At 37.8% G+C, this 15,447-nt stretch overlaps 1 protein-coding gene across 41 annotated transcripts in view; it reads right to left on the reverse strand.

The window, feature by feature from the left end:
• The window catches only part of DLG2 (discs large MAGUK scaffold protein 2), a 986,702-nt gene that overhangs the window by 35,521 nt on the left and 935,734 nt on the right, over positions 1-15,447 (reverse strand). For all 41 annotated transcript variants that reach the window (XM_086882226.1, XM_086882222.1, XM_086882228.1 and 38 more), the window contains 2 exons: positions 13,001-13,177; positions 4,582-4,657 (listed from right to left, as the gene is read on the reverse strand). In XM_086882226.1, coding sequence (XP_086738352.1) covers positions 4,582-4,657; positions 13,001-13,177 — 253 coding nt within the window. The remainder of the gene's footprint in view (positions 1-4,581; positions 4,658-13,000; positions 13,178-15,447) is intronic.

A 15,447-nucleotide genomic window follows, 5' to 3' on the forward strand; every position in this document is an offset into this window, starting at 1 on the left:
TGGAGCAGTGTGGTGTGGGTCACAGCCCAGGACCTGCACTGCTGATGAGCAGCAGAGCTGGAAGGGGTTTTGGAGGGATGGGGCAGTCCCTTTTCTTGGCAGGCACCTTATCCCTGTTCAGCACCCTGCTGAGCTTCACTAGGGCAGGCATCCATCTGGGAATGCTTCCCATGTGCTGAATAGCTCCCCACACCCTGACACACACATTAAAAATGGGATTGTGGGAGACATCACTTTTGTTTCATTGGGAAATGAAATAGAGTATTTGTATATAAGGCAATATTCTGGAGTCACTGGCCAGGTAAGGAGTGAAATGAATGTGGTATAAAAAACCAGTTCTCTGTATAAAATTAAGTTTTATCTATATGTTTCTTGATATTTCAACACATCTCTGGGACAACACCCATAAATATTAGAAAAACTGAAGTGTTTCTAAAACACCTTTCCAAGAGCTATAATTTCAACTGCAGAATATTTTGAAGAGACAGTTAAGGAAGTGTATGTGATCTGACAGGGAGAAAAGCAAAAGGTGCTATTTTTGTCTCCTGAAAGACCTGTTGTAATTACAACGGTTAAGAAAAAAGTAGATTACTGGCTAATTTCTACTTCCCCCCTGCAATATTTCTGTCACTTGACACTTTGTTTGATTCACTAAAACATCTGAAAATCCCTCAACAACTGTGGGTTTTAGGATTAGAAAAGGAAAGGCTATTTTTGTTCAGTCTGAAGCCTGTGATAGAGTGAGTTACCAAGAATTTGGTATGCTGTTTTGGTAGATACATAACCCTGTTCACAGCTACTCACATGCTCTGCTCCTTTTGGTGCAAAGGTGAGCATCAGACGATACTTGGGATATGATCTTGAGTTCAACATAGCATAAAACATACTTTTTAATCAAGTTTGTGCTTACATAACTTCTTTGGCTTCCTCCAGCAAAAATATCAGACATAAACCTTTGGGCTGCTTCATTTCCCATTGATTATCCATAGACCAGTGAGCCCCAAAGACTGAGAAAGCAAATGCTTAGGAAATCATAACTGTGTTATCTTAATTTATTTTTTATTTTTACTATTTTTTATTTTTAATGTTTCCAGTGTCCTGGAAACCCTGTCCTTTGCTGCAGCAGAGAGTGGCTGTAAGGCCAAAGCAGTGTAGTGGTGGATTTGATGCACCAGCCACCTTCAGTAACCATTAAAAAAAATGCTGAAGTTTACTACAACAGTTTTAAGAATGAAGACAGAGGTCAGCACAATAGAAGCACAGTCTGTGCTTGGTGAAGGAAAGCTGTTTAAACCCATATTTGTATTCTTTTCCTTACTACATGGATGTTACCATATCAAACTGGTCTGATATCTTTAGAAGTGTTAATGGGGCCTGGATCTTGGTGATGTCTCTGAGCCTGAACAGATAAAATTTCTTTGGGTCAGAATAAACAGAACATGAAAGAAAAGTAGCCCTAATGGGTTAAGCCAGAGATCCAGTTAGCCAAGCAGCTTTTTGGCACTGTCCAATAACACATGTTTAAAAGGAAAAGTGGAAGTAATATGATCCTTTCCCTTTTATAACATCTCTTCTTAAAATCAACAATTAATATGTTCTGAATTACATGATGAAAGTTTTAAAGTTGTAATTAGTTTGTCTACTTTCTAACCTACCTAAATTCTTTCCAACTTACTTATTTTTTATGCAATATCCTGTAATAATGAGCATGGGAATTTAATTATGAATTGCACAGGAAGGTACTATTTGTGGCCTTATTTAAACTTGAGATGAGAAGGTTTCCCTAGAGTTCTCTAATTTTGATTCACATTCCCTGTTTCTGTATCCATCCTGATTTTGCAGACTTTAATTTCACAAGGCATGGATTGGAGGAGTCCAATGAAACAAATCTAAAGTCATATAAATATTCTAAATCACATTTTTAAGAAGTACTGAACTAATTACATAGATGAAGCAACACACAAGTTTGGCCTGAAAAAGAGGAACTTTGGGTCTTTGGAAAGACTATCCTTTAGCTCTTCCTACAAAAAGGTTTGTCAGCTATATTGCTGAGTATTCTTAAACACTTCTTCAGTGAGACACAAGGAGCTGATCAACTACAAATGTCACCCTATCTGTAACACTTTGCATCTTATCTCCAGATATGGGATTAAAAATGAGGTATAAACAGATGAAAATGTGTAAGACTTTATAAACCCATAGAATAACTAGACAGTTTCTACTTTAAAATCATAGTTATCCCAAAGAAATTTTGGTATTATTATGAAACCTTTGCTGTGGGTTATTAACTCTTGAACATTGTTTCTACAGGGGAAGGAAGGAGTCAGGGCTAGTGAAATGATTCAGGTAAAATTGCAGTAAGGTACACATTTACCTGTTCAAAACCCCCAAGGATTCTCTGTATTCAGTTAAGGTTCTGGTTTTTTTGTTTTTTTTTTTAAAGTTTTTTTAAATGCTTCCATGCACATCTCCTTGCCAAATATAGAAATATTCCATGAAAAGATTTCTCTCAGTTTCATCTTCAGAGTAAACTAAGACCTTTACACTTGCCTGCACAGTCATGAAAGTATGAGCCAAAGGTGCCACAGACCCACATAAGCTCATGCCTATCTGAATTTCAGCTTGACTTTGAAACAAAAGCATTTTCCTGGGCCTACTGCAGCCCCGTTTTCCTGTTTTTCTTCCAAAGTTTGGAAAAAAAAAAAGTAAAAAAAGTAAAGCATGGACTCTTAGACATTTTACACCACTTCTTTTTGGACACTGAAAGACCAAATGGAAATAGTGACACCTAAAATCCACATATATGTGTGTACTCAAACATCTCACTTCATGTGGAAGGTCTGGTCCCAGAAGGCTACAGTGGTATTGCTATGTAATTACACAATTTCCTAAACACTGAATCAAACACTGATGTTGAGTGGCTGGAAGATTAATGTTACACTGATGACAAAAATGGAAAAAACAATTTGGGAAATCAAGAGATAATTAAGTTCTTGACAGAATCACTTGAAAAGGGACCATTAGTTATATGAAAGAATTATTCCCCTGCGGCTTTGATTATATATGGGAAAAAGACATTTAAGAAGTGATTTCATTGGCAATATAAAACTTATCTCTCAAAATAAGTGGCAACATTAATATACAGGGTTGCAGAGAGTGGTCATCTCAAACAAAAAATGGAATTCTGTCTTCTGAAGAAATGCTATGAGATGAATCAGTCTTTTCTTAGTGTATTTTATTATATATATTTTACTGAGTTATCTGCAAGTACAAATAATGTACAGTTCCATGTGCCTATATAAATCTGGAAAACTTGTTTCAGTCAGTACAATATTCTGCATTTGCACTGAATTCAGGAATTGTTTGGTAGAGCAGTAACAGGGAAGTATTTGCAAGTGTGAAATACTGTTTTGCTGGCATGTAGAGATTTGGGAACCCCTGTGCTAGAAACTATGTGTCTACAGGAAGAGGAATGTCTTACCCTGCTAATCTGTCTGGAAGGACAGAAAAAGGGAATTATCAGTATTACCATTATGGAGGGAAACTGAAGGAAGAAGAGATTAACAATGAGAATTTCAAACTAGGCAGAAGACTAAAGGAACAGCAGGTCTGGAAGGGACCTGCTGAGCCACTTAGTTATTTCCCTTGCTAGCTCCTACCTATGGCCATGTCCACTCATCACACAGTTTTGGCCCTGCTCTGTTTTCTGCAGCCAAGCATGACTTTTCCCTCATGGCTGCTGAATCTCTGTCTCCTAGTTTGCTCACAGAAGCCCTCATTTGTAAATTCCAAACATGCCAACTGGATGGGTTTCAAAAATAAATCCCTGCAAATGTCAAGTATTCACTACTGCTACAACTGCAAGCTACACTTCGGCAGAAAAATATACCTTAACAGCCAGGACTGTGGGCATTTGTCATGCTGTAATACTTGCCAGCCAGATGGCACCAGACAGAAGAGTAGCCATCAGGCTAACGAGAACTGCTGACTTGGGCACAATAAAGCAGCTCTGTGAAGCGGTAACAGCAGGAATGCTGTTCTGTCCAGGCAGTGCTGGTGGAACAGAACTTGCATGTTTTGTGTTGTTTGGCCACTGTGTCTGGGGTGAAACACACCTGTGTTCAATGTCTGTCACAACTGTCAAAGCAGAACACCCAAAACCTGTTTTTTTCTCTCCAGGACTCCTTAACTTACAGCCTTTGGTTTGTGATTTACCTTTTGAAGCTTTTAAAGCCAAGAAATTTACGCCTCTGGTCCTGTTTCATTAAACTGCTATCCATCTGCATTCATGTTTAAAGTCTTTTCTTCTCTATCCATCATTTAACTAAAATCACAGCTATCACAGAATGCTCTTTATTTTCTTAGTATCTTCCCCTTAGGAGGTACTGTCATTCAGTATTATTATAAAATGAATATTTAATTATTTCAAAGATTATATAATACTAATCTCTGGTCTACATTTCACTATGCTGCAGGCCTTTGTTGCAAAAAACTAAATATTTCTTATGTTGCTAAAATTTTTTCTACTCTGGATAAAACAATTGTAAAGAACAATTTCAAAAGGTTTCACTATTTACGTACCCCTTTTGCATCAATTACACCGGGTTTTGCGTTGAATTTCACCGTCTTCAAACGTGCACGCTCCTTTCTTTCAACTCTGGGGAAAAGAAAACACAAATGAAGAAGCACACGTTTATTATAGCAGAATTTTGTATGAAACATCTGATACCTGCTCTCCCAAGACCTTTGGCAGCTTGCTATACCTAAAGTAAACATTTAAAGCAAATTTCATACATTGAAAAGGAGAGGGCACTTCCCCAGCCAGACAGCAACTTTCTGGCAAACTGGGACTGGGTTTGAGGAGTCTTGGCTGTCCTACACCAGCAGAACAGCACAGCCTCTTAAAAGACAAGGGAGTCTGGGAAAAGCATGCTGGAGACAGATTTACTCTCTGATTTAAGTTGTTCAAAAATCAGACGACATTTAGAGTTCTATGGTCAGAGGAATGAAACAAGGACATGTCCTTATTCACCTTGATTAATATGGACTTTACTGTGTAAATGATGTTTCCTTCCTTTGCAAAATCATCTACAGAATCTATCACTGACTGGCTCCGGTAAAAAAAAAATAAATCTGATCATCTACCCGAAACTCAAACACTAACCCTATTTGTGTAAGACTTAGAATTGCTTGAGGAAATCTCCATTGAATCCCACAAAGCCTGCTTGTAAGAGACAGTAGAATACATTCCTGCAAATCTCTTGCTTTCTAAGCCTGGGTAGTAGGAATTCAGAATTTCTGATAATTATTTTCCAAAATACAAACTCTAGTGTTTTGATAGAATGATAATTAACACAACATGTTTCCTTCTGTCTGAGTAGGCTTATATGTGCCTTCCTGAAACACAGTGAATGTTGGTTACTATAGCTACAGTTTAAATTTAGATTAAATGCATTTCACTGTAAGTGTGGAATATTCACATGGAAACAGCTCAAGTGCATCTTTCAAACTAAATCTATGTTATTAAAAACACATGAACAGTCAGAAACTTGAACTAGCAGATGAAGTCCCTTGGTAGTACCGGTAAGAAATGAAGACTTGAGGCTGTGTAATTGCCTAAATAGGACTGAGGCTGTGTAATTGCCTAAATAGGATGGATGCCTTCTGAGGAAATAATTAGCACAAATGAACACAATATTCTACTTATTAATCTGTGTTAACATTTAAACTCATTCCAGCCCTGCCTGACTTCCTACATCTGCTTTTAACTTAATTTCTTATTCACTGCATAAAGAAATTTGGAAATTAACCCTAAAGAGTGTATCTTATTTATGAAGTTTGTCATAATTGCATTAGTAGCCATGGAGGCATCACTGCTTTCTAGAGGCAGACTCTAGACAGATGAGGAGCTGCAGAAACATTCTGCATTGAGAAGTATTTAAGTAATGCCATTAAGTGCCATTAGTCCTTCAGGCAAACATAACGACAATGTCCATATATGATCAGTATGCCTACTGAATGTGCCAAATATTTTATCATCTGGCACTGTATCACACAATACAGTAGCACACAGTGTTGCCTCCCATTAGAATTTGAGTGACACCTTCCACAAGAAAACTGTTCTCAGTTACTTATAATTTAGCTGAAATGTAAAATTACAAGCAGAAATGTTCTGTGTCAGGCTGACTACATTACTGCTGCTGCCTGAACTGTCAGTAAAATGGGTCAGCTGTTAGAAAAAGGCAAGGACAAAATAAATGGGTTTGCCCAATCTATAATATAATCCTGAAGTTCTTCAGCTCAGGGGCTCTACTGCCTTTGTCTTTGGTCTGGAATTTGCATTGTGACAGTGCGTTGCTCTGGTGTTAGGAATATACTTCTTTTTCCTGAAGGAATGAACCTAAATTTCTGACAAGCTTTAGTTTTACATGCTCCAGAGAACTATTGGAATTTAGCTTTGGCTCTCCAAAGATTTAGTCTTTGTTAAAACAGTCAGGGTGCAGGACTTAGGTGAACTAAGATGTTCTTAGAATTTCTCATCTGAGCTACTGGAACATTTTTGCCATAGAGAGAGCTAAAAAAGAGAACTAAACTGGTGAATCTCTGTTCTTTTAGATTTGTTGACCCAGCTCTTAGAAAAGGCACTTTTTAAAAGAACACTAATTCAAACACTTTTACCACTTTTTTGCAGGTTTGTAATTTTTATATTTAAAGAAAAATAGACTTGACTTTTTTTTTTTCCCCAAGAAGAAAGGAGTTTAGGTCCAGAGGGTTATTTGCAGCAGCTGACACTGTGAATGTCTAAACAGCATATGGAATTCCTTACATTGGTTTAGCTGACAGCAGCTGACCATCATTTGAACATTTTGATCCCTCATCTGAAGAAATAGCTTTTAAAGAAATACATGTTTCACTTAACATGGTAACCAGCTTTCTATAACCACTGCAGGATTATGGGGAGTTGTGCAAAACATGAAGTGAAGGGGAGGATTCCTATCTCTCAGGTTTGCAGGGCCCAGACTTGTAACCCTGACTTGCCTCATGTACAAATTGCTGCCATGACCCTTTCTAATTATATATTTGCCTGATAGAGCAGGCATATCCTTTATCCTATGGGATAAGGAAAGCATGGCTATGGTTTCCAAAACAACTTCATTGATCAGTCCCATTTTCAAAAGTGCCTGGGTGGTCACTGAAACTCAAAGAGGTTTCAAGAAATGTTCAGAGAAACCTATATCCAGAATTCAAACATGACTGGAGCTGAGAAGCTCTGAGTCCTATGTGGGGACAGTGTCATCCTAGCACAACTTATGGGGATTTCACCTCCATCTTCCCACCCACTCTCCAAGTACAGCTGTGTGCAAAAACACTTCTGTGCACAGGGAAATTATCTAAAATCGCCTGAGATCTGGGACAGCTGGAGTGTACTCTGTATATATGTATAGATATATGTATATAGATATATGTGTGTATATATATATATGTATACTATATATATGTGTATATGTATACTTTCCCTTGAAAACATTTCTGGCGGTAGATACCTCTTGGACCCTTTTATTTCAGAAATGGTCAGGATTCACTTTTCTTCCATGTAAAGCTAGGGAAGTGGAGCAGTGCATTGAAAATATACTTCAACCTTTAGTGTTCCCTCACTAGTAAGTTCAAGATTTCAGTTCTTTAGGATACTGTTCTCTTCTTACTCTTCTGAGGAACTTAACGAAATGCAACACTCACTGCACTGCAATGTCTGTCTGCTTTTGTGTTTCTGGGCAGACACAGCTATTTAAAAAGGGCCTGTGAGATTTTTTAAAATGAGACTTTCAGTTCTTGATAAGTGCTACAAACAAGAAAAAATCAAGTGTAACTCAACAAGACACGAACTGTGATCAAACACTGCTGGACCACTGGGAGTTTTGTCAGTCCCTTCCTAAAAGCACTCATCAGTCTTCACAGCGGTGAGGTAGAATATCAAGTGAGAAATGCTTTAATCTTCAATAACAGCGTTCGTCGCTGTTGTAGAACACAGATGCAAATTGCAAACATTTCTAGAATGAAATAAAATGGTAACAGTAGCCTAATTTGCACAGATTTGGCACTGAAGTGTTCTGTAGGACTAAAGTTGTTTCCAAATCCAGCATGAGTACTGTAGTGAGGAGAGTGAACAAATAAAAGAAAGTAATGTAAAATGGATACTTGAAAGACCTTACTATGTCTTGTCCTGCTTCACCATTTCCTGGTCACCTGCACTATATTTGTTTTGCCTGCCTAGCAAGTGAAAGATAAGTGAAAATATGTATGCACTATTTATAGTTCAAATATGTAGTCTCAGTTCATAACTTTTTATTGCTTCCATCCTCTGTGAGATGTGAGATCTGAGCTTACCATGGAAAGAGATTCCCATTCTCAAAATTATTTTGGAGCATTCCTGAAGAAGCATTTTTGCACCAAATATGCATTTTTCAGTAGGAGAGAACATGCTCTGGTTCAGCTCTCCATCTGCAGTGGCTTGCTTATAGAAAGCAGCTCAGCACCTGGTCAATATTTATGCAGAGTGGACCTAATGACATTAGGAAGTGACTTCTCATAAAATTGTAGCACAGCCTCATTCTGTTTAAAAGCCAACAGCTGTTTTCCTTCAGCAAAGAAGTTTCACATCATTGCAAGAGCACAGGAAGAAGTTTATACCTACACATACATTCAAATTTAATTCCATATTAAATTTTTCCAATTAGATTAGTGAGCATAGACAGATAGATTATTTTAGACAAAGATTACCTGATTATGCCATGTTAAAAAGTTTTATCATCTAAGGATTAAAATGTTAATTTTAACTGACATTTAGAAAGGTAGACAATTTATAGGAAACCATTAAAAATAAAAATCATTTGAGTGGATAAACATGCCCTTCTGCCAAGCTGAGCAGAACAACAAATTTAAGCTGGCTTTTCACCCACAGGGACTTCTGTGCTGGGAAAACCTCTTGTTCCTTGTCCTTAAATGTTTGCGAAACATTGATTTTATGTACTTTTCCCCCCACTTTGCTCTGAAAGGAGAGCATGTACTTGTGGGGAGAATGTTGTCTATTTGAGAACACAAGTATCAGGCTGGTATTATTACAGATGGTAATAACAGAGATACATGTTGCGTAACATTTGACAGTCAGATGTACTTAAACTACCTGAAAATGGGTATCTTAGAATGATGTCCAGTCTGACAGCAGCTTTGTTACTGCACGTCTGAAGGACAACAGAAAGATCAATATAATTATTTCAGTGTTTTAAGGCCAAATCCTTGTTGGCTGTGAAGAGGGAGCAGCAGTAAAAGTGGTGAGAATTTATGCTCAGCCATTCTGGGGCAATCTGTTTGAAATCTCAGGCTGCATTCCAGACCCATGGACTCAAGTCAGGCAGATATACACACACCACAGAAAATACTGAGGTTTGACATTCGTGAGGTGGGAGGCTGCTGTTGTGGAGGGCTTGCAATGTCAGAGCTTGTCCCTGTGCAGAGATTCAGCAAGGAAAAATTGAAAAGAGCTGGAGGTGTAAAATCAATGCTACAGGAAATTAAATCTATTTACTGTTGAATTAGAGCATCTGTCTAGGAATGAAATACACTTACATGTGCATATGGGTTTCACGCATTTTGTTCATTCCCTTTAACTAATGCAAGTGTTGCCATACGGAGGGAATCTTGGACATGGGCTGCTCAGCTTGCTGCTGCCCTTTTATAGGAAGCTGATTGTTTTTTTAGCATGGATAATAAGAAGGGAAACGAGGCAAATAAAAATTCTCATGATCAAAAGCACAGATTATGTGGAAACTCTAATCTATATCTATCTATCCAAACGTAAAAAAAAAACCAACAGTGTAAATCTAATTTGGTTGGTCATTCTAGTGTAAATAACAATTTTTTATGATAAGGGAGCACTTCACACACATAACAATAATGCCCAGGCAAAACTGTAGGCTGCCTGAGACATTGGTACAGGGATGGTGCTTATGTCCCCTCACCTTAGACACCCTGCCTGATATAATTGTGCTGTCACCTTCAACATAGCTTGGATAAATCTCTTGGACAAATGTGGAACCAAGAGAAATTTGGCCTGAAATGCTGATTAATTAATAATTGAAGTGGTCACTGGTTTTTCAGAGCTATTCCATAATGATTTCACTTATGGAAAGAAGGAATTGTATCTTAGCTGTTGCTGGACATAAGGGAAGTAGGACAAAAGTAAAGCAGACAGCTAAAAGACAACGTGGCACTAATCTGGATCTGTATAGCCTCTCACTGACCTAAAGTGCAAAAAATAAAGCTACAGTACTACAGGATAGCATCCCACAAGCAGAAAAAGGAACCTAAATGCAAAAGAAAACCCTTCCAAGCATAACCCCCAGAAGCTCCTAAGACCCTAAAAAAAAAAAAAAAAAAGGGGACAGAAATTAATTGGAGATTGAAAAACATAAACCTAAGACAAAGATAAAATCCTTCAATTTAGAACATAATGGCTTGCAAGACAAGCCCAATAAACAAGTTACAGATGTTCTCATCTTCCTTCCTTTCTTTCTACCACAATATTTTACTACTAGATATAGCATGTGCTGTATTATATACAAAACAATGCCTATAGAAATAATCTCATATAAATTATAAGAGACATCTTATATGGCATCTTGGAGCCAACAGCTTAAATGAGGATTTCCATGCTGTAACTGCCTATATTTGGTCAAATGAATCCCAGGACTACTCTGTTTTAGATTAATCCTTTACAGTCAATAATCCACACCTGCAGAGGAAATTTAACTCTGAATTAGCACAATCTGGCTAGTATGATTAGCTTTATTCTGTGTAACTCAGCCCTGTGTGCACTGATTGCTCATCCTCCCCTTGGGTAGTGTAAATGACCGCAGAAGATGCTGGCAAGAGCACATCAGTCTCAGGCGCTGAGCAATCATCCGGAATCCACAGAAAGGGAACAATACTCACTTTTCAGTGCTTTGGAAAAAATAACCTTGTACAACTGAAACCTTTTATGAACTAACAGCAACCTCCTCCCACTCCAGCTCAGGTGTATCATTACATTAATGCAGACAGAAATCAGATGCCATAGATTTTTCCAGGCCCCTCAGCTTCACTAGTGAAGAATAAGGATGACAAATGGAGAGCATGGTAACTATACCTGCATCTTTTAAAATTCAAGACTCTTATTTTTAGGTGCTAACCAACCTATTTTCATATAGTCTCCTTTTTTCTTTTTTTTTTTTTTAAAATCTGTTTTCTCCCAGTGTTTCCTAAGCCACATCTTATTCCTAGGCTCTATTATATGTCTGACCTTGACAGAGAAACTCCACCTTTTGTCCTTGAAAACACCACTGTGTGGGTAACCAATAAGCTTTAGGCACACACTCTTTTCCACTTTACAGGATATACAATTTCACATCTTAATTAGCTGCTTTGCTTTGTCTTTTTTAACTCCATAGTTGTTTTATTATATATGACAGCTTTTTACACCTTTTCATAGTAGGCACCACACAGGAGTGAGCTTTGTGCACATACTTTCCTTAACATTAAATAAACTCCTCTCTCTTTCCATGTATGGTCCAATTATGTAATTACAGCAGTATTTACTGTAGCAATGAATAGCAGGCAAGTATTCCTTTTTCAATATCTAGAAACTAAGTCTGGTTAATGGGCTCATTTTCCATCTTGAAACTTATAACCTAACCTTTTATTTCTACCTATTATACAATTCCAAAATTGCTCTTTGCTGAAAAACCAGGTGTGGATGCTATTCAAACATGATCATTAGAGAAATTAAGGTCCTCTCAGGGCTCATGTCAACAAAGGTATTTGATTTTTAGTTTGCTTTTACATGATTTTGAACAACAAGTACCGTAAGCTCTATTGGTTCCTTGGCCAATTCTCTTGAAACAGCAGCAGATGCTCAAGGGAGCATCAAGCATTCCATCTCCCCACTATAAAAAATGGTCATGGTAATTTTTACACTAGTGCTAAAGCTGAAATAGCCAGGAATAGAAAGTTTATACTCAGTATGACGGCATTGCTGCAAAGAGAAATGTAATATGTTTTGACAGATTTCATTTTCCTCCTACCCTTTCAGTTTATGACCTTTCTATAGCAACTATCAACAGAGCCAGGAAGTAATACTGGTTTGCGTGCTAGTTCTGATATTATCAGAGACTTGTGGCTGATTTTACAAAAGCATCTAGATGGAATAAACAATACAAACAATGATAGAGATTCAGTTATCTGTTCTCTCTCTTGACAGTCACCACAAATCCATCACAGACACACAAAGATGCAGATTTAGCTTGGAGAGCAGATGAAAATTCCTTCATTTACATGATATGAAAAATTTACTGTGATATTGATTACCCATCAGTTTCCAGGCAGGCAGAGATTAAATTAACAGATTTCAAAGCCAAAGATGACCATTATATAATTTAGCACCGTATTTTATATCACACAGGCTGAGAAGTTTAATTCTATTACCCTCTCAAAAGAAAGACATACGGTCTTGATTTGAAAATGTCAAGACACTCATTACATCCTTCAGCAGTTTGATGCAATGGTTAATCACCCTGACATTAAAACATGTGCTCCATTTCAAATTGAGAGTGAATTCCCAGACTCGGGTTCTGGTTATTCTGGTTATAATATATATTTTTTTTTGGCTAAAGGTCTGTAGTAGATGGTGATATCTCCTTCTTCTCCCCTTTCTTTATGAAGTCACTAGTAATTAAGTCACCTTCTGAGTTTCTTTACAGTACAGTTAGAAACAACATGAATGTTTTAAATCTCACACCAAAAATTGTGCCTTCCAACTCTTGAAAACCTGTGGGATTTTCCTTTACTTCCCCTAGTTTCTCAGTACAGATTTTCAGATTGATGCACCCCATCTTTGGAAAACAAATGAACTGTTTTAAGATAATGAGCAAGGAGGTAAGAAAAAGAAGAAGAAGAAGGCAGCACTCACCTCCTCTTGCTGGGTATAACTCCCATCTCCTCACTGTCCCCCTCCAGAGTGACCCTCCTAGCCTGCCACCATTCATCATCTGAGGCGTTGATGACGTGAAGGATGTCTCCATACTTGAAACTGAGTCCTTGGCTTGGGAGGCCACTGTCTTTGCTCTTGTCATAGTCAAACATGGCTCTGTGAAAGGAAATAAAGATATGAAGACAGGTGATTAGATCAGTCTGGGTATGTTTACTTCTGAACAATTAATCATATTTTCCAAATGGAAAGGTCTTACTCAGAGGAAAACTCTTTCCACTGTGAAGTTAGTCTTTACAGAAGCCTTTTTTTTTTCTGTAAGAGAAAGTGAATGGTAAAATCTCATACCTATTTTCAGCCTATGCCTTCCAGTCCTCTGCCTGGCACCTACACCAGGGTAGACGTACCCCACTTTTTGAGAATAAGACCCTGCATATGAATCCTACCAAGTGCAGGTCACTCATTGAAGTTATCTAGATAAAAATACAGATCTTGGTTTCTTACAGGAAAAAAAGTATTTGGCTATATTTTTCCCATGTAAAATATTGTTTAAAGACCATGCCTGTCAAGAACTGATGTTTATTTCCTGCAGAGAAAATAATATGATCATAATCCTAGCTGCAGAAATGTTACACCAGTAAAATCCCAAGAGTAAAAGTCCAATAATTCCTACTCTTTCATTGTCAGAAAGAAAACCATGGCAATCTTTTCACTGGCAAACACTTTTGTGAGAAGGATTTGGTGTAATTAATTGCTGTGCATCCTCGTGTAATTGCAAAGAATGACTGTAGCAGTTTTATGGGTAGATATAAAACACTCAAAGCTACTTCTCATAATGAGGAGAACCTTAAAAGAAGTTATCAGAACTGTGACTATGCAACCAAAATAATTTAAAGCTCTCATAAGCACCAACTATACATGGCAAGTCTGGTTCAGGAGGAGGAAAAATGCTATTTGAAGTATGTCTTTTAAAGAGTTTAAAGTCTTGTACTATCATCTTCAGAAATGCCCAGATAATTCCCTTCTCTGAGGATGAAGACTGCTGAATTTTACATAATCCATAATCTTACTTATGCTTGTGCCTTTTTTGGTAATGTTCTTGGAATACAAGTACCCTTTGGAAAAATTTAATGGCTTAGCAGTGGAAAAGTTATTTAAAAAACCTGACTATATCTTATTAAATATTTATATTCATAAAGGACTGTTACTGGTACCAGGTCATCTGCTGCTTCTCAAGTACAGCTTTCTGTAAGGATATCTGATGAAGAAGCTCATAAATCCAGAAGCAGTTAAGTGCCATTAGACACCTCTTCTTGACCAATTGATGACGCTAGAACCCTGGAAGATGGCAGTGCAAACACAAACAGACACACAACATGTCATCCTGTGAGCACTGCTCTTGGCAGCAGGCAGCGGTCAGAGTTTTAGCACCATACTGAACAGTCTCAGAAATTCACTGATTAATTGTCCACCTTGCCAGGGAAGCTGCTCAACAGCTCAAAACCCCTAACCACACTGTTGGCCATGCTGGATACTGGGCAAGACATCATGCAATCCTGATTCCAGGCAAAATTAAGTCACTCAAAACAAGGGACAATATCTTCTGTTACAGAGAATAAGCAAGATTCTCACATCCCTGATGCGAAACATTCCCTGATACCAACCTGGAAATACTCCGTATTTGGCAAGTTGTAAGATAAAGGTTGTCTTTCAAAAGTTAAGGAGTAGAAAGTAGGACAATATTCTTTGTCCTTGAACAGACATCTGCACCTCAGAGCCCACATATTGACTTAAAATGAGTCTGTCATCTTGCTGGCTGATGTTAACGATGAATGCAGATGGCAATGTTTGCCACTGACTTGCTTTGATTGGAGTAATCATGTGCATTGCTAATTAAAATGAGATTATAGATCTCAGACAAGAGACTTTTTGAGCACACTTTTCACTGAATGAAAGATTTTGTGGCTGATGCTCTACAGATGTTGATTACTCCATTAGCAAATGAAAATGACATGAGAGCTGACTTCAGTGATCTTTCCTAAACATTTCAAACTAAGTGCCAGGTCTTGGTAACAGCTGTATTTGAGCTTACAACTTTGATAACATTTCTGGCTCTTTAAAACATACTTCTGTTGGTTGGCTGTTGGCCCAGCTATAAGTACATGGACATCTTCAGGCATTGTTGACTACTTTGGGCTATAGAGAGACCTGGGCACACTCATCCCTACCACCTCAGGCTGTGAGGGCAATTTGGATTGCAAAATCTAGTCCCTTTAAGAGACTGACATGTCATTTCTAATTTTCTACCTGATGAACACCACACAGTTCTGTTTGTGCTTGGTTTTGAAGATGTATTTAAAAATAACACCTCTGCGTCTGTTGAGCATCAACTGAAGTGATACAAAATGAATGCAGCCAGACCTTTGGTT

This window comes from Cyanistes caeruleus, chromosome 3, assembly GCF_971803275.1.
Source record: "Cyanistes caeruleus chromosome 3, bCyaCae1.hap1.1, whole genome shotgun sequence".
NCBI classification, from domain to species: Eukaryota; Metazoa; Chordata; class Aves; order Passeriformes; family Paridae; genus Cyanistes; species Cyanistes caeruleus.